The sequence below is a fragment of the Cheilinus undulatus genome, linkage group 17, assembly GCF_018320785.1.
Source record: "Cheilinus undulatus linkage group 17, ASM1832078v1, whole genome shotgun sequence".
Taxonomy (NCBI): Eukaryota; Metazoa; Chordata; class Actinopteri; order Labriformes; family Labridae; genus Cheilinus; species Cheilinus undulatus.
This window is the reverse complement of record NC_054881.1, coordinates 20,753,909-20,773,314: the sequence shown is the minus strand read 5'-3', so window position 1 is coordinate 20,773,314 and position 19,406 is coordinate 20,753,909. Positions and strand designations below refer to the sequence as shown.

Genomic DNA, 19,406 nt, shown 5'->3' with positions numbered 1-19,406 from the left:
TGAAGAAAGAAGGCATCATGTGTTGGTAAGGGTATTTAAATGTTGAGAAATATTCCTGTATGGTACATGTATATCTATGTCTCACACCAGAGAAGAGTCATGTACTGTTTGCTCTCAATCACAATATACATGTTACCTTTGAACATCTCCTGTTTCACCTGTCCTTTTTTGGGTAAAAAGATTGGGACAGAATCCGCCTGTCAGTAAACAACACCACAGACAGGCTTTTATGTTTTTATTTGAGCTCAAAAATGTCAAATTTCTGAGGTCATAGGGCACAAAAGGTGAGTTCACATCATGTTTTAGTTTACAAACAATTAGCTAGGTGAAGAGGCTTTTTTTCACTACATAAGTGCCTCAGCACTCTAAAACCATGCATAGCTATGTGTTGCCATGAAGATCTTTTAGCCTATGTCTCGTGTATTAATTACCTGGAGGAAAACCTTTATATTGTGCTTGTTTCGGAAACACCTTAATTGCATCATCAATAATGTACATGATCAATCCTCATCTCATTTGGTAACCTATGCTCTTAACACTTCATTAGCTGGTTTACAATCCATTTAAAATGATCTATACACAAACACAATATAGTTTAATTAGTGACCAAAATGCCAATGTTCAAGTAATGTGAAACAATAATTCCTTTAAGTGACTATAGTCATCCTATTTCTATTATTTCTAACTATGTACAGGCAAAATCAACCATCCAATGCATGTTACAATACACAGGAAGCTGCAATCTACAAATAAATAGGTTAGTATTAGCTATAGAATCTACATTCACTACTTATCTACGAACACCAGTGCCCGCCTTCACAAAAAGATTAGCCTATGTATTGCTAAGCCTTTCTTTCATTGTTTCCTGATTTACATGTATAAATCACATTACGTATCAATCATTCATCAAATGGATACTGTGAATAAAACACCTTATAATGCTGCCTAAAACACCTTTCAGTCTCGGGACACTTTTCTTCTCAAGTGAACATGCAGTTGTGTTATTGCTAACATTATGCCACATTTTCAAACAAAGAAACCCCAAGAAAAGCCAGCATTTCTCACAGTTTCAATGAGGGATACATTTCTAGATACTTACCGAGATGATCTCCTGTTGTTTTGAGAATATTAAAAAAAAACCCTCTTTGATTTACTTTGAAGAATCCAATAGAGAAACCCTGATACTGAAGAAAAATATGTCTAGTTTGGTTTCTTTAAACTACACTGAATCTTTCTGTTTGGATGCAGTGTTCACAAAGGACTTAATACATCATTACATAATTAAGGCTAAAATTACCTTTGAGCACCAAAATAAATCCTTGCAGAAGAAAATCCCCAGGTTAAGCAGATTTACACTTCAGAGGGACTTCAATCTTAAGATATCTGAAGTGGTTTTCCTGTTATTAACTCAAAAAAGTTTTTGGGATAAGTCAGAGATGAATTGAATAAAGAGTGGTGCATTAATCAGATACTACAACTTTCAGTTGATACATTTCAAGCTCTGAACTTGATGAATCCTACATTTCCCACAATGCAACTCTTCTCTTAGACCCTCCCAGCTTGGCAAATGCTTAGAACTCCATGCTCCTAGTAAGTTAGGCTGTCTGTTACAGATTTGTGCAAGTTTAACCCTGGACGTAACGGTATAAACTTCAAGATACAGCTTTTAAAGCAACTTTGAAAAGGATAGGAAAGATTCCCAATAATCAGAAGGATCCATAGATGAAAATCTGTCTGAAAAGCCTTTTAGCACACAAGAATGATTTGTCCTGCTGCGTTCCTTCTGAAAAGCCGGTGTCTGTGTTGGAGTCCAGCTTGAGGAACATGTTGTTCTGGCTCTGAGGAGAACAAGACATTCAGTATGCAGCGACTCCTTTTGCCCACTAGTTGAGAACACTTAAAAAAGTGTGTTTTGGTGTCGGAGTCATATCTCTGTAAAGCATATGTAAAGTATTTCAGCCCCACAGACACACTTAGACACATATGAGAACTTCATGTACTCTGAAATGTAAGTTCCCTGCAGTGCTGAATAAGCGATTACACAGCACACGTAAACTGAGGCCATGCTTTCTGCAAACACGTCATAACAGAGCAGAAGAGAGGAGATTAGTAGGTGGAAGCAGGAGTTTTTGCTTCGTAAACAGCTGTTTTGCAGCTGTTTTGTGCTTCATATTCCAGGAGCTACGTCAAATAGCTGGTTCACTTTCACCAGCATTCACTCACACATAAACACATCCACACCCAGACAGTAGTCCTTATAACTCACAGAGTATCCTTACATGAGGAAGAACCTCTCAGCTGGTCTAATGACACATTGTGAAGAGAAATATTGTCCTAGAAGATCTGAGGACTCTGGCTCCAGTCCTGTCTGTCTTTGGCTTCCCAATAGCCGCCTCTGTACACGTAGGTGTTTTCTCCTGTTCTGTCATCTGTCCTCTTCTCAAACCACAGAGGCTGGTATCCCTCAATGTCTTGTCCTAAAAAAGACATTCATAATAACTGTAATCATCATGAAAAAAACACAACTCTGTCTGAAGAACTGTAACTTTGTTTTTGTTCTATTTTAGTTTTATGTGTTCCACTCAAGACAAGAGGACAAAAAAGGTTGAGTTACTTGAACTAAGATTCAAAACCAGGCTCTCAGGCACCCCCTATAATATATCTGCATGTGTTGCAGACTAGAATTGCTAAAGTGGCATTCTAAGGGGAAAGTAAAGCACTCAGAATTTTCTATGTGTAGTGTATATTTATCCCCAACATTGTTTCAAAGTCGGTTTTTCCTTTAAGTTAGCAAAATTATGAGATGCAAAAAAAGGCCTTATTAGTAGCAACATATAGCCTAGCTTCCATGCAGGTGTTATATCATGAAATGCATGCCTGCCTTGAAGTGGTTAATTTAATTTCATATGTCAAAAAACAAGAAACCAACAGAAACAACCACAGTAAAACAAATAAGCTTCCAAAAGTTTTTGGAAGGTGGTCCAGATATGAAACAAGCAACAAGTACACACAATACATAAAATATACCAACTAAAACAAGCAACACAAACGTCTCTAGACAGTTCATTAGTGAAACATTAATTCAATAGTAATGAGTTCTTTCCTCACTAGCAGTGCTGAAAATTCACCTTATTAGCTTATATGCTGGTGTGAATATCAATTTCCCTTAAGGTAAAAAAAAAACAAATATATATATATATATATATCACAACACAAAATAAAAAAATCAAGTGTTTTGCAATGTATGATATTCCCTCCGACCCTGCTATCGCCTACATGGCAAAAAGGGGCATGCTACTTACTGGAAGCTAGAGCTAAATAAATGGTGATGTCATCAAATTCCCTGTAGTGATCATTGTAGTGCATATTTTGTACATGGAAAGTTTAAAAAGCTGTTATACCAGTATTAGATATTATTTTCAGAGGAGTCAAGTGGCAATGACCGTAGCAACGTCTATGTTAGAAATAAGCACAGAATAGGCTAACGCTAGAGCTAGCAAATGATGATAAAATATGCCCCTGTTTATGTATGAATTTCAATCAAATAAGATGTTGAAAACAGAAAGAGTAATTGTAACTGCCTCTTTGTGTAGCCTGATGAGCATATTTTGACATTTTACAGAAACAATAAAGAGGTGTTTGTGTGAACAGTGACATCTCATCTTGTTTGCTTCAAGGTCACTGCATGTTTGTGAGTGCTCTCAAGGTGAATCACTTCATTTGACAGAATCACTAACATTTAGGTTAATCTTATTGTGGTACTTTTCTTACTTGTACTTCTAAATACACCTAGAACATAATTATCTTCTAAAATGCATAATGCCCCGTCATCTACTGTCGTGAGTGATGTCACCACATTAAAGTGCATAAGGTCAATAAATTCTTTAATTAAAAAGAGAAGATATGGTCTATTACGGTACCAGCAAATAGTTCATCCTTGTAAGTTTTGTTTTAGACACTTCCAGGTCAAAAAACTCCAATCAGTTCATAATTTTAGCTGTTTTGAGGGATTTCTGGCAAGTTTCAAGTCATACAATTTGTACCCTTCTGCAAGGTGCATGTAAATCTTAGCAGGGATGTTTTAATTGTCATTACACTGACACTTTGGGGCTGTCACAATAATGGGGGGATGCAGAGATGCATCTCTTGTGGCTAATTCATTTAATATTAACAAGTACCTCTTAAAGCCCCACTTTAAAAAAACACAAACTATCCCTTTAAAAAACGAACATTCTCTCAATATTGCATTATCTACAGTCTTTCAGTACCAGTGCAAGTTTATGCTGGATGGATTTAAAATAATGACTGTCCTCACTGTGAACTAATTTAACAGCACAGCCGAGAAAACCTTTTAATACTTTTTGGTGTTGAATAAAAATACATCACTCTACACAGAAAAATTCTAACACCCATATGAAAGTGTTGTTAACAAAATAGTATCTGACTAGATTAGGATTTTATACCCTACAGATTTCCTTGCTCTCACCTTCCTCGAGTGCCTGGGTAGCTTGTGCCTCCCTCCTTTTCCTTTCCAGCCTCTGACTCTCCTCCAGTCGCTGCTTCTGGGTGTTTGCTTCATCCCACAGACCCACCTCCATCAGACGCTGGTCTGGCCGCAGACGGCTGTCAGTGGGCGCAACGCCCTCTTCTGGCTCATTCAAAGTCAGAGCCAAGGAGGAGAAATAGTGCATGTTCTCTGCATTGTCTCTGAGGAATAAAGGACAGAAGAATCAGACCATTAGGACAAGCTGAGAACAGCTTACAAATGATAGATAAGAATTTGTTTGTTCAGATGAACATACGGGAGAGGATATTTCTTCCACAACAGTTTTGGCTGAAGAGTTTGGTAAACAGTTTTCTGTTTGCCTTCAGAATTTCCACATCCATGGCTGCTGTCCACTATTTTGGCACTCTCCATCTTATCGTCCCAAGTCCCTGACAGGATGTAGTGAGCAGTGCCCTCTCTGTCCTCCACCACTCCTGTCACCTTGAGACACCAGAGAAGGAGACACACATGGAAAGATCAGTTACATCCAGTCCTACAAAGACATATTTACTGCTGAATCCTTTTTGCTGAGTCTTGACATGTGTGTTTGAAAACCTTTCTTTATAAATCCTGATATCACAACAAATACTGTTCCATGAGTAAGACATCTTTTCTGGGTTTCTTCATTACTATTAACCATAAATGAATCATACTGAGAACAAATACTAGGCAAAAGCAATATAAAATATGCTGAAACAGTGCTGTAGGTTATTGATACAGGTTTGTGTCTGCTCTGCCATTTTTGCCTTTTGACGAGTGGATTACATTATCTTAAGCAGCTAGACAGAGAATGAAAAAGGCACATCAGACTCACTTTACGAGGAACTTCTCTGGAGAAGTAGCTGTATGGGGAGAATTTGAGACGGCAGGTGTCCTTGGTAGTGTTGTTTACGATGTCAATGTCCCCAGACTGCCAGTAGTAACAGAAGAGAAGAAAACAGAAAAAAAAGACAGATGTTAACTAGAGAAGCACTCAGAGAGCGCAGATCTCCACCATTAGCCCTATCTCCCAATGGTAAAGAATCCTTTAAAACATTCCCGTATCCAGACGGTGATCTGGATCACTCCCAAAATCTAATCAGTTCTTCCTTATGCCATTTCTGACATTTCCTAAAAAAAATTTCATCAAAATCCGTCCATAACTTTTTGAATTATGTTGCTAACAAACAAACTAACAAACCCTGCCAATCACATAACCTCCTTGGCAGAGGTAACAAAAGACCCTTACAATCCTATAAATGGTCCCTTGAGTTTTGTTGACCAAGTCACTGACCCTGTTTCCAGTCAGAAACATTCAGCACCACAGCCCCATCTCCTGAATACTACCCCTGAGCGGGGACATTTAAAGAGGTTGTTTTTTTCCCTGGAACCAAAGTTAAACCCTGGTTCCAATGGTCAAAAAGCACATAGTCAAAAGGTTCCTAGTTCAGAGTTCCTGTTGTTGAAAAGAACCCAAACCATCTCATCCTGCCTCTTCTATAAACTACTTGTATCAACCAAACAGAACCCATGTTTTTAAAATGTAAATAAAAGCTGTTTAGGGAGCTTACATTTAATCCCTTTGTAAGTCACCTACTCTGCAGCAGCATATGTAATAACATCTGTGTGCATCTGTGATAACAGTATAGAGATAATCAATCGTATTCCCGATGGTCTTTTTTTTGCTTTTGTAGGCCATAAGAGGTACAAGTATTAATTTAGTCTTAATTATGACCAGTAAAAACTACTATCAGGAGCGTTTAAGAGTATAATAACCTGAGTTACCTTTCGTCCATTATGCAACCCAGACACACATGTGGATAAATGGTATAGAAACCACAGGTTTGTTTCTTGGCTTCTTGGCAAAAAGGAAAAAGGTTTAAACTGCATTTTCTACTGCGTTTATCAAAGTTCACAATGGTCAGTTTCTGTGCAGCTGTGTCACTCTATTAGAATCTGTTTTTGCCGTAAGAAATTAACTCCTCTACTAACTATAATATGGTAGTTAAGCTCTCAATCTGCAGCGATTGCTCTGAGGTGACAGACACAGGCAGCCACTTCCTTTGTCTCATGTTTTCTTAGCCTAAAGAGTCTTTTCAATCAGATCACCCCAAGGTGTATACCAGTATACTCCTGTTTCCTTAGAGGCAGATTTATGATCTCATGAGAGAGAAAAAGTTGGCAAAAAGGGGGGCCATTCCCGGCCAGTCTGGTGTGCATCACTATGTATCTCAGCATCTTAGCATGGTGTAATCAGTGATCAGTGAAATGGCAGCTTGCAATACACTATGAATGGGGGACAATTTCAATCATGACAGCTCATGACTCAGCACTTTATACTGATATATTTATTCCATCAGTATGTAGGATGCAGCCAGCTTTTTAGATTTAAAAAATAATTATTAAAAGTGCGACTTGTACATTGGATTTTAAAGTATTTGTTACTATAAAACAAGGTCACCATTTACTATTTGTGGCAAATGCTTTAAGAGAGTTTATAATTTTTTATTTTACTATCAAACTTGTTGTGATCATACTTTCTAATTCCTAAAATAAGCACAAACTTGCATAACAAAACTTGACAGGTTGTACTTTTGACAGTTGAAATAGAAAACTGAGATATGAGAAGGGCACACCTGATCAATCCAAAGTTTTCCCACAATAATGTTGTGCACAGTTGAAGTCACTTTGCTCCACACATAGTGGTTCCCACTTGAGTGGAACTGCAGATGAATGTTTCCTGTGGTGAAGGGAAAACAGAGAAAGCAAAGAAAATGTCAAAATAGATTCTCCAGCAGCGAAGAGAAAAATGAAAAATTAACATCAAAACAGATGTGCACAATTACAGTTAAAAATAACTTTATTGACTTAAATTATTCATGATCTTTCAGATATTAAGCATGTATAAACATATCTCACAGGTATTGGTGGTATACAGTTGGAAGAAAAAGTATGTGAACCCTTTGGGATTTCTTGGATTTCTGCATAAATTGCTCATAAAATGTGTTCTGATCTTCATCTAAGTCACAACAATAGACAAACACAGTCTGCTAAAACTAATACCACACAAAAATGATATGTTTTCATGTTTTTATTAAACAAAACGTAAACATTCACAGTGCAGGGTGGAAAAAGTATGTGAACCTCTAGGCTAATGACTGGTTGACCCTCCTTTGGCAGCAATAACCTCAACCAAACGTTTCTTGTAGTTGCAGATCAGACCTGCACAATGGTCAGGAGGCGGACAGATGGTCTTAAGTTTTCCTGCAAAATGTCTTGATAAATTTGGGAATTCATTTTTCCGTCAGTGACAGCAATCCGTCCAGGCCCTGCGGCAGCAAAGCAGCCCCAAACCATGATGCCCCCTCCACCATATTTCACAGTTGGGATGAGGTTTTGATGTTGGTGTGCTGTGCCTTTTTTTCTCCACACATAGCGTTGTGTGTTCCTTCCAAAAGACTCAATTTTGGTTTCATCTGTCCACAGAATATTTTGCCAGTAGTGCTGTGAAACATCCAGGTGCTCTTTTGCAAACTTCAAATGTGCAGCAATGTTTTTTTTTCGGACAGCAGTGGCTTCCTCCGTGGTGTCCTCCCATAAACTCCATTCTTGTTTAATGTTTTACTTACTGTAGATTTGTCAACACAAATGTTAGCATGTGCCAGAGCCTTCTGTAAGTCTTTAGCTGACACTCTAGGAGTCTTCTTCACCTCATTGAGCATTCTGTGCTGTGTTCTTGCAGTCATCTTTACAGGACGACCACGCCTAGGGAGAGCAGCAACAGTGCTGAACCTTCTCCATTTGTAGACAGTCTGTCTTACCGTGGAAACATGAACATCAAGGCTTATAGAGATACTTTTGTAACCCTTTCCAGCTTCATGCAAGTCAACAATTCTTGATCATAGGTCTTCTGAGAGCTCTTTTGTGCCAGGCACAGTTCACATCAGGCAATGCTTCTTGAGGTCAGCAAATTCAAAACTGGTGTGTGTTTTTAAAGGGCAGGGCAGCTTTTACCAACACATCCAATCTCATCACATTGATTGGACTCCAGGTTGGCTGACTCCTGGCTCCAATTAGCTCTTGGAGAAGTCATTAGCCTAGGGGTTCACATACTTTTTCCACCCTGCACTGTGAATGTTTACATGGCTTGTTCAATTAAAACATGAAAACATATCAGTTTAAGCAGACTGTGTTTGTCTATTGTTGTGACTTAGATGAAGATCAGAACACATTTTATGAGCAATTTATGTAGAAACCCAAGAAATCCCAAAGGGTTCACATACTTTTTCTTGCAACTGTATGTACTATTCTATAAACTGAATTAAGAATTGGTACATGTTTGATGTTTTTTTCCTACCTAAAGGCATGACAGAAATATATTTCCCACGGAACTTGCTGTCAATTGTGATGTGCTGCCATAGGGTCCATCCTCGCTGTGATGTCACATGGTGGGCAGCAGCAGGTGGGTGGTGACTGACCTGAAGGTTTAAAGGTGTTGTCTTGTCTCAACATTGGTAATATGCACATAAAAATATATGAAAAGTTTGCTCTTCGTTAATGGGGTAAACCAGTGTTTTTAGAGCATGGAATATAGTAGTAAGGGGATGAATCCTGTTTTTTGTCTCACCTGCTCACAGATGGAGCGATATCCGTACTCCTCCAGTCGGTCCAGCTCAAAAGTCTCCCCCAGCAGAGGGTTGAATGGCTTGGCTGTGCGATGGACTGTGGTGGAGTATGAGGACACTGAAAAAGCAGCTACCAGGCACATCTGTTCCAGAGAGGAGTCACAGCGAGCTGCCCGTTCCAGAAGCTCGACGTACTCCAGATCCTCAGTCAGACGCTGCAGCATCGACAATGGCTCATTGAAGTTTACCTGCATTGGACACAGAGCGGGGCAGAGAATCCCTTATTTAGAACAACAGATAACTAAAATCTAGACAAGAGTCATTTTTCACAGTTTGTGTTTAACTTACAGGCATGGGTATCTTGGACAGATCTTTGCCGATACAGTTCTTCATAATACTCCACAAGTTAAGGGAGTAGTTTGGTTTGTCAGGAATACGACTGCGTCTTGTTCTTCGTAGTTGTATGTGGTTTGTGCCTGAGGTATCCTGAAATAGAAAACCCCCCAAAAAAGTCAGTATAAAGCCTGGGACAAGGATCAAAAGGCTTTTTAAAAATCATTACTAATCACAAGGCTTACATTCTCATTCTGAGTCCAGTCATTGGACACTCCTCCGCTCATCATACTCTGATTACTCCCTGAGCGCCTGTGGGAAAACAACATGTTTCAAATAATGCTTGCAAGTCTTCACCAACTCAGAACTTCCATACCTGATTGCTTTGCCACTCCTGCTCAAGCAAACCTCCCACATTATAAAAGCCTGCCTGCAGGCCTGCACTTCCTCTAAACCAAACATGACTGGAGAAAGAGAACCTGAAATGAGTATAAAATAGACCTTTCATGTTTTTTTTTCCTGTTTTGATACAATAATTAATATTATTTCTACTGCATCATGCTATTTAATGTTTACCTTGTTCTATTGCATTTGCATTTACATCGTTTACTAAAACATGTACATGAAGTGGGTGCATTAATTACGTAAGTTTCTAATTTGTTTGAAATTGTTCATTAAATTTTAATGTTTGAGAATGATCTCCTTTTATCCCTCCATTTTTTTCTTAAAAAAATCATCCACAAGATATGCAAATATGAAAACAGGGCTGGATGTAGTGTACCATAACATTCGTGAACTAGCAGCCATTACATCTTATTTAAAAAAAAAAAAAAAAAAATTAAATTACCATGATTGTGGCTGATCTACAACACAACTTTTAGATTTTTCTGTATGGAAACTATATCTTACTTGTGCTGGATTTCACCACTAGTCGTCACTGTTATGAATGCAGGGGAGTCCTCCATGGCATCGAAGAACTCAGCCTCGTCATTCTCGTCACTTGCATCCCCCTCCTGAGACCGCTCCACGCCTGCAGTGACAAATGGGACAATATGACCCCAGTGTCTTCATACCAAGGTCAAATACTCTCTGTTGTAAGACACAGTGTTTTATATGTATTCCTTACTGTTTACTAGTGATGCAACAAAATTGAATCCTAATATCACCTTTATAAGTTACCATGAAACACTGTTCAGAAAAAAGAAAGTTTCATTGACAACTGAAGATCAAAATATCTTGCATATCAACTATTGTAACTTTACATTAATAGTTTTTGCAGCCTTGATTCCAATTGCAACATTTGATATGGCTTCAGTAAGTGTATATGAACATGCAAAATGTTGTCAAATTAAACAACTGATCAAAAGAGGAGCAGTAGTTACAAGAACAAGAAAATTGGCTGCATTCTCTAACCTTTATATAATATATAGGTTTCACATCTATAAATGTACAAAAATATGCATTTATTATCATTTATTATCGATAAACAAACTCAACTACTTGCTGCTGCATGTATCGCCACTGCTGGCCAGAAGAGGGCCATGTTTTAATTTTGTGACACTCTCCTACAGAGACAGAGCCTGTAAAACCAAATATTAACCTTCTTCCTGCCTGAAAAGATCAAACTGGACAGCTCGTAATGCATAAGTGTGGGCCTACACATGACTAACTCATGCTTAGAGAGCTGATTACACATCACATCTATAATCTATCTAATCAATACATCTATAACTCTCTATCTATTTAACCGACCATAAACCAGGGTGTGTTGTAAATTGCAGGTGAAGCATTCACAGAGCCTCAGTGTGATCCCAGGGCAGTCTTAAAGATGCTGCCAAGAGTATTGTGTAACATAACCACAAATATCAAAGTGTCCCAGTGATGTTTGCATTTTTCAGTATTGGCTCTTACTGATAAAAGTCCAGACAGCCCTCGTCTGCAGTGTAGTTCATGTACTTAAAGATCAAACCACGAAAATGAGGAGTAACACAGGGCATCATCTTAGAAATAAGCTTTTATATAACAACCAAAACTCTGATAAATATTACCTGCTCAGTCTCTCTGCTCTCCTTTTACCAGTTCTTTCTCACTCTCTGATGAGTTTGTTTCATTTCTGATCATATGCTGTTGTTTAAAAGCAAAATAAAGGACAGTTTTGCTTTCAAACTTAGCAGGAGGACCAATTAAATCCAGTCCCATGGAAACATGTTTTAATGGTAGCTGTAAACTGGTCATCTCTAAGTCATCCACTAGTGATCAAATGATTTGGGACATACAGTATGTAAATACCAAGTGTTAACAGGGCCAGACATAATGAGGAATCTCACCTGTATACGAGGTGGGATTCTCCCTCCAGGCTCTCTCTAAGCTGTTGTGCTGCTTGGCTAACTGTTCAATGGTCTCCTCCAGATGGTGGCGCTGTTCTCTCTCATACTGCAGGGCCTTCTGCCACCTCCGGTTATGAGACTCTGCTACATCCAGAAAGTCACGACAAGCCTGAGGTGCGAACAAAACACACACTTAAATGTGGCCGGAGGAACCCTGGAGCTGCGGTCGCTCATTAGAAGAGACATTTGAAGCTGATTGGAGGAACTCACATTGATCATAGCATTAGAGGTGATGCGGAAGAGGGTGGCTCTCTCATTAACAGCTTTCACTCTGTCCGTGTTGTCAGAGGATGCACGCAGTTCCTCGAGTTCACTGAGAGAGCGCTGGAGGGCGGCGCCGTGCTTCCCTATCAGCTCATTACAGGTGCTCAGGTCATCTAGCTTGCTGGCCAGACTCTTGAGCACCCCTTGGGTCAGGGCTCGATCTTCCTGAGGTTCAGGGCCTTCATCTCCTGAGTCATCTTCACACAAGAAAAACAAAGGGAACCACAAAGATTACATAATTTACCCAAGATGCAAGGATTTTATTTAAGGTTATTAACTGTAGCAAACACAAAATGATAATTTCCTGCCTCATTAGACATTCTGTATATATCATTTTAAACTCTATATTCAGACTTTGACAAGTCTGAAGAGTGCTAATGGAGAACGGATGGAGGAAGATAATAACACTTCACACCCCTTATCCCCGTTCTTCTTCACCATTGGAAAGCTGTGAATGAAAACCGTTGCCCTGGAAACGTGGGCCCATGCAATCAGAAGGCTCGGCTATTTTTAGAAAGGAGAAATGGGAGAAAAAAAGATGACGCACCACCCTTTTTCTCCTCTCCTTTTCCCTCCCTACCCCTTGTTGGCAGCAGAGTAGTCTGTCTCAGAGATTTCAAAAAGACAGCTGGGAGAGTGGACTGATTATAGAGATAAATGACAGAAAAGATTACTTTAATTTTAAAGTTCATTGAACACTTAACCTATATCAAAATATATATTCAAATAAGTTACTTTTTATCTTAAAACTGAAAAATAAGCTACCATGTCACAGAAAACTGTATTCATCACCGTGTCTTGATTGTTTTTGAGGGAAACTTTCAAATCAATTATGCATGTTTTGTAATACTCTGCTATGATAATAAAAGAAATCTGTAGATATATAGCGCCATGTTGCTGTAAATCAAACTGATGTATCTGATACCAAACCACAGGATTTTACCAACATTTTTCATGCTTTAGCCTTGAATATTCATTGCCTGAAATGTTATTTTTAATCTTTATCCAGTGAAATGTCAGTGGGTTGGAGGGCAAATTGTACCCTATTAAGAACTCTCAGTGACATCAGTCCTAAAAAAAGACCACCTAAAAAGTACAAATTTAGATTACAGCTGGTCTTATTAAATAATCCAGCATGAAAATGTCAGCGACTGCCTCCGTCATATAAAACAGCCTTTTCTGGGTCACAACATTTTTACCTCCCTAGGAGCAACAAATTGCGTGTGTAATCTGAAAACTCGCGAGTTTGTTTGTTGAATCTAGGCCAGAGTCTGCATCGCCTGCGAGTATCAAAGCAGGCAGACGAACTACTACACTGGTTTAAAGAGCGGAGAAAGAAATCAAAACAATCAGAGCAAACTGGATTATTGAAGTCCCAGGGGGAGAGGATTAAAAATGAGAGGGTGAAAAAATCCTTCAGGCATGTGGAACAATTTCATGACCCAAATACAACAGAGATAAAGTGATATTACTTGACTTATGTAGACCTGCTGTCTAAGCAGTGCACTTTACATTCAGTTATATGGAAGTGCTGTTTGATACATATCTGTGTAATGGCAACTTGTGTTTTTGGAGTGGTTTACTCATCTGCTCTGTGTACCAATTATTTTTTTCATGCAGGACACTGGAGGGTCTGGGATAAACTGGTGACTCATCAGTGAATCATGAAAACACACCCACAGGTGATGGTGGAAGAACCAATATGGACACAGCGTGGGAAGAGAGAATCAGAGTTAAAAATCAGCAGTTGTGCCAGAAGCTTCTGCAATAAAACAAAGCATGTTGTGATATGGTAAAAGCAAAACATGTGCGTCACTAGTTCCTCCTTATAAACACACATATGTGCACATTAGATTTCAATGAAGAGGTTTATTATATTTTTAAACCTATGTGTGCCCAAACTAAAGTTGTTATTATAAAGACCTAACAAATGATAAAAAATCCACCTAATCACTTCTGAGCTAATCTTCTTTCAGTCAATTAATTTGCCCTTTTATTATAGCCCCTAAGTCCACAACCAAATGGCTCATGCATTAATAATCTGTAATCACATCACACACTTCATCAAAACACACAGGGGTTTATGCCTGTGCTGCCATGTGCATGAAAGTACAGAAGTCGGTCTGTGTGAAGCAGATTGTATTGCTATTAATTGTTCAAGAATAAAATAAATGAATCAGACATTTATATTTTCAATGGGCATTATAAGTAGAAAACAATCAGGAAAAAATACCATAACAGCATGGTTACTCACAATTCTTAAGCATAAAGAAAGTAAGGCTGTTTAAAATCTTCTTAAGAGGCTCAGTTCATTAAATCCCTTTTAGCTGTAATCACAGCCATTAATCACTACCATTGTTATCCATTGTAGAAAGAGAATTAACTCCCTACACATTGGCGATTGTCTCCCCATGCTTGCATCCTCAAACACTGATTTGCATGGTTGCAGGTGCAAACCCTTTAGTCAGCAGTGAAGGGTGTTTCAGGGCAACACACCTCTTAGTAGGAGTGATCATGTTAGAAATTGTAAATATTGCAATTATCCTAAAAAGTAGGCTGCATAACAACCAGAAACTTTAGTGACATAAGTTGTGTATCTGACCTGTGCAGGTGTTAACTGTTCTATTGTTCTGCAGTGAATTTGAAAATACAAGCTTATTTGTCAAATCTTCCCCGGGACAAATCCAATCAGCACACAGACATTCACCCTGATTATCGCCAAACTTGCTGAACTACACAAACAAACACTCTACAATAATTACAAGCACACACATGCATGCAATCATGAAAGCACATGCCTTCTATTTTAGCCCCCATTCTACGCTTTTAATTAGATAATGAATAAGCTACTTACAAGGTGACAATCATTGAAATAGCAGCACCCGTGTCTCCCTATTGTCCATAGAGTGTATGCTTGAAAAATGTTTTCAATGAAAGCCCTCACACCCTGTCTCTTTCTTTACCCCTCCTGCTAACAGAATGGGAGGAGGAGTCTAGAGGAAGGTCATTTCATTCAGCTCTCACTGTCGTCATACTGAAGGAGACAGGGAGGGAGAAAGGAGACGGCAGTGGGAGGGTGGTGGGAGCTGCATGTGCGTCTGTGCATATTTGTGCTAAAGAGAGAGAGGGAGGGAGGATAAGGGAAGAGTGACAGAGAGAGAAAAGAGAGGGAAAAATGCAGTGCTTTTGTTTCTTCACCATGGCAGGACGTTAAATCATGCTATATACTTTCATGTACTCTTGAACTGTTATATGATGAGACAGAAAGCATATATGTTAAGAATTAGAGCTATATAATTTACCACTATTACACAATCACATACTAGCCCATTGAATAAGCACATGTAGGGCAATGCTTCCCTCTTGTGGCCAGTTGTTCACACGACATAAAGGGAACAAATAAATAAAATATGCATCTTGCAAAGTGGGTCTTGGTTGCACAAGGCTTCATTCAGGTTATGGCTAAAATTAGTCCATCTGCACCAGCCTTTTAGGGTGAACACTTTTGTTTCTTTGAACCACATATTCAAGGACATAAGGTGGTGCAAAGCACAGGTTAAATCACATTTGGATTTTTAACCTTATAACTCCCATTTGAAGCAAGGAAGAGCTGTACATATCATGCTGAGTATAAAAGTGCATTCTAACCTGAGTGATGCATCAGTAATGTGGCATTGGCCTTTGCTTGCTGCAGGGCTGACACCCATTTCTGACACTCTCCCTCAGAGGTGGCCTTCAGGTGATAGTTTCTTCCTCCACTTGTTAACACAAAGTGGCAAGTGTCATCCACCTCGATGTGCGCTGTTGCGACAGGAATTGTGCCCCGGCAGGTGTGTGCCATCTCAGCCTGAGTCCTGAGGGACCCAGACAAAACAGATGGGGAATAGATAAGGTTAGTAGTGGCAGCAGGGTTGCGGCAAAACATTCTGCAAGCTTTCAGATTAATTAGATGCAGATTTAAAAACAAAGGAAACCACAATTTAAATGATTCAGGTCAGTTTTATGTTAATAAAGTATCTCAGTAAGTCTGTTCAACTACTGGGCTCCTAGCACTACAAAAATGTTGTCTATTATAGATTTATAGCTTTGTATTGTATGATAATTTCCCATAATAGATATATTTTATATTAATTTATCTGGATACTAATTTTAGAGGATTACTAAGCATTCCTCCATGTTATTCCTGCTGTGTATGGTACAGCACTCAATGAAAACACAGAATTCACCTCTGCGTTTAAACGGTGTCCTATTTTACATGTACTACTACATGCATTTTACCTGTTTGAGAAGCAATTTACCCCATTTTATATTTCAACATATTATATATTTCCTATTTTGCATATTTGCATGCATTATTAAGTAACTGTTACAACTCTACGTAATAAATATGACATAGCTCTAACGTAGGGGTAGATGTCATGGAAAGTAAAACTTTTAATAAATACAGCTATATCATTATCATTCTTTTAAAAGTCACAGTTTTAACTCTTTTATAGTGCCAACTGATAGGCATTTTGGGGGGCTTTATTCCCCTCTTTTAATCATTTATGCTTCATATAACTCAGTTATAAATGTAGAATTTCGTTGCCACCTAATTTCCATTCAGGCAAGTGGCAAAACAATAATCTAATTAGCTTAAACAATCTGGTTAAAGATAGTTTACCTTCTACATTTTAATACAACCTGAATAAAATCTACAATTTATTTAATCCTACGCAATGAAAATGCGTACGGACATTGAACGTAACCCAGCTTGAATATAGATAGAAACACTCAATTGTTAGCCACAGGTTATAACCTTAATCGCCATTATTTTAACGGCTATGACTCAGGTGTTTTCTTGCTGTTAAAGTGGCAACATAGGCACTCCTTTCAAACACAGTAAAAAAAAGTTTTATATACTAGATTTGAATAAAGGGAATAAAACCACCCTACACCCTGCCGCTTATAAATTCCCTCATAATAAAGTATTTTAGTTACCGGAGCAAAACGCTATAAACCATTGAAGTTGTAGAACCAACCAACAGTCGCAGTAGCCGTCAGTTACCGTTACCTGTAATAGGACAGCAGGCCGTTACTGAGCACGAACCATCGCCGCTGGTAGCCTTTCAGGTAGTTGGTCCATTTAAAGAGCCAGCCTTTGTAGGTGTCCGCACCTGGCAGGAGGAGCCCCGGGAGAGTCGGGGAGGGCAAACTCTTCACCAGCTCGTTCATATCCTCCTCCCGGGCAGTAACGTTACTCCAGCGGGATGGACGGTGAGTCAGGGCAGTTGTCTGTGGAGTTAGCCTTCAACAGCTGTACCGTTACCGTGTGGTTTAGCTAGCGTGAGTGAGCCAGCTGCACTGCACTGTATCCTCTCTCCGCTAAAGCTACTGTTAGCTTGCAGCTGTCTGGTGATGCTCTGTCAGTGTCCACCTTTGCCCTGGGATAGTTGTAAAAAAAAAAATCTGAGGAGAAATGTTTAAGCCAGGATGAGCAACATAACAGCCACTTTGCCTCATGAAAGTATACAGCGGTTGAGCCTGCACTTGTATTGCGTGTTATAATAAAGCCCGTGGATGTGAGAGAGAGGGGGGATCATGATGACGTCCTTATCACAGGATTGTAGCATATGGGTGCAGGTCTGTCTGTCACATGGCATTTACTGAGATTTTCTGCATCACTGCAAGAGTAAGCTGCAAGAGCAATACTGCCTTTATAAGAGGGTTAACGTTCATTTTAATGCTAAGTCACCACAAAGAGGAAATAAAATAACATTGGATAAAACATGCCTGTGGTATAGGGTTGAATTATCAGCAAATAACTGAAGACATCTGAGAGGTCAGCAGTGGTAATAATAATTTTAATAATAAAACATTTCAGATATGAGAGATATAGCATTTATTTAAGATTAAACAGTCTTGAATAGTTGATAAATTCATCATTTAGAGGTTTAATACAAAATGTAAGCTCAAAGTCTGAGGTTTTAGAGTGAAACACAGTCACATTCTTACATAATGGCTTTAATTATACAGTATCCTGCATGTCTAACACTTAGCTCCTCTGCAGCATACTTTATCTGTTTTGCAATACTGCGTTTTTACAGAGGTGGAAAGAGTACAGGAATATCATTCTCCTGTAAAAACAGAGTTACTTTAAATGTATCTAAATAGAAATAACATTACTAATCTTGAAATCTTCTCAAGTAAAAGTAATCCATTTAATGTTTACTCAAGTTCTAATTTATACCTGAGGGGGTTGAAAAGAAAATGATTTTTCCTTTATGTGAAATAAACAAGAGAATATGAATTCCCAACTACAGTTGCAAGAAAAAGTATGTGAACCCTTTGGGATTTCTTGGATTTCTGCATAAATTGCTCATAAAATTTGTTCTGATCTTCATCTAAGTCACAACAATAGACAAACACAGTCTGCTTAAACTAATACCGCACAAAAATGATATGTTTTCATGTTTTTATTGAACAAAACATGTAAACATTCACAGTGCAGGGTGGAAAAAGTATGTGAACCTTTGGATTTAATGACTGGTTGACCCTCCTTTGGCAGCAATAACCTCAACCAAATGTTTCCTGTAGTTGCAGATCAAATCTGCACAACGGTCAGGAGGAATTTTGGACCATTCCTCTTTACAAAACTGTTTCAGTTCAGCAATATTCTTGGGATGTCTGGTGTGAATCGTTCTCTTGAGGTCATGCCACAGCATCTCAATTGGGTTGAGGTCAGGACTCTGACTGGATCACTCCAGAAGGCGTATTTTCTTCTGATGAAGCCATTCTGTTGTTGATTTACTTCTATGCTTTGGGTCGTTGTCCTGTTGCATCACCCATCCTCTGTTGAGCTTCAGTTGGCGGACAGATGGTCTTAAGTTTTCCTGCAAAATGTCTTGATAAATTTGGGAATTCATTTTTCCGTCAATGACAGCAATCCGTCCAGGCCCTGAGGCAGCAAAGCAGCCCCAAACCATGATGCCCCCTCCACCATATTTCACAGGTGGGATGAGGTTTTGATGTTGGTGTGCTGTGTCTTTTTTTCTCCACACATAGCGTTGTGTGTTCCTTCCAAACAACTTAATTTTGGTTTCATCTGTCCACAGAATATTTTGCCAGTAGTGCTGTGGAACATCCAGGTGCTCTTTTGCAAACTTCAAATGTGCAGCATTGTTTTTTTGGACAGCAGTGGCTTCCTCCGTGGTGTCCTCTCATGAACTCCATTCTTGTTTAATGTTTTACTTACTGTAGATTTGTCAACACAAATGTTAGCATGTGCCAGAG

At 38.9% G+C, this 19,406-nt stretch overlaps 1 protein-coding gene across 2 annotated transcripts; it reads right to left on the bottom strand.

Annotated features, from left to right (window-relative positions):
- Positions 1-266: 266 nt before the first annotated feature.
- On the bottom strand, positions 267-17,655 carry osbp2a (oxysterol binding protein 2a). 2 transcript variants are annotated; one of them, XR_005993210.1, is made up of 15 exons: positions 17,188-17,655; positions 15,783-15,988; positions 12,081-12,331; positions 11,811-11,979; positions 10,393-10,513; positions 9,729-9,795; positions 9,499-9,636; positions 9,153-9,398; positions 8,883-9,003; positions 7,162-7,265; positions 5,361-5,456; positions 4,803-4,987; positions 4,487-4,707; positions 2,280-2,477; positions 267-1,838 (listed from the first exon to the last, which is right to left on the bottom strand). XR_005993210.1 is itself a non-coding variant. In XM_041811181.1 (14 exons), exons 1-14 carry the CDS (start codon positions 17,346-17,348, stop codon positions 2,335-2,337), a joined length of 2,229 nt encoding a protein of 742 aa, XP_041667115.1. In that variant the 5' UTR covers positions 17,349-17,655; the 3' UTR covers positions 267-2,334. The 2 variants fall into 2 exon arrangements, 1 of the variants encoding a protein (XP_041667115.1); XM_041811181.1 differs by having other exon boundaries at positions 267-2,477.
- Between the last annotated feature and the right edge of the window lie 1,751 nt (positions 17,656-19,406).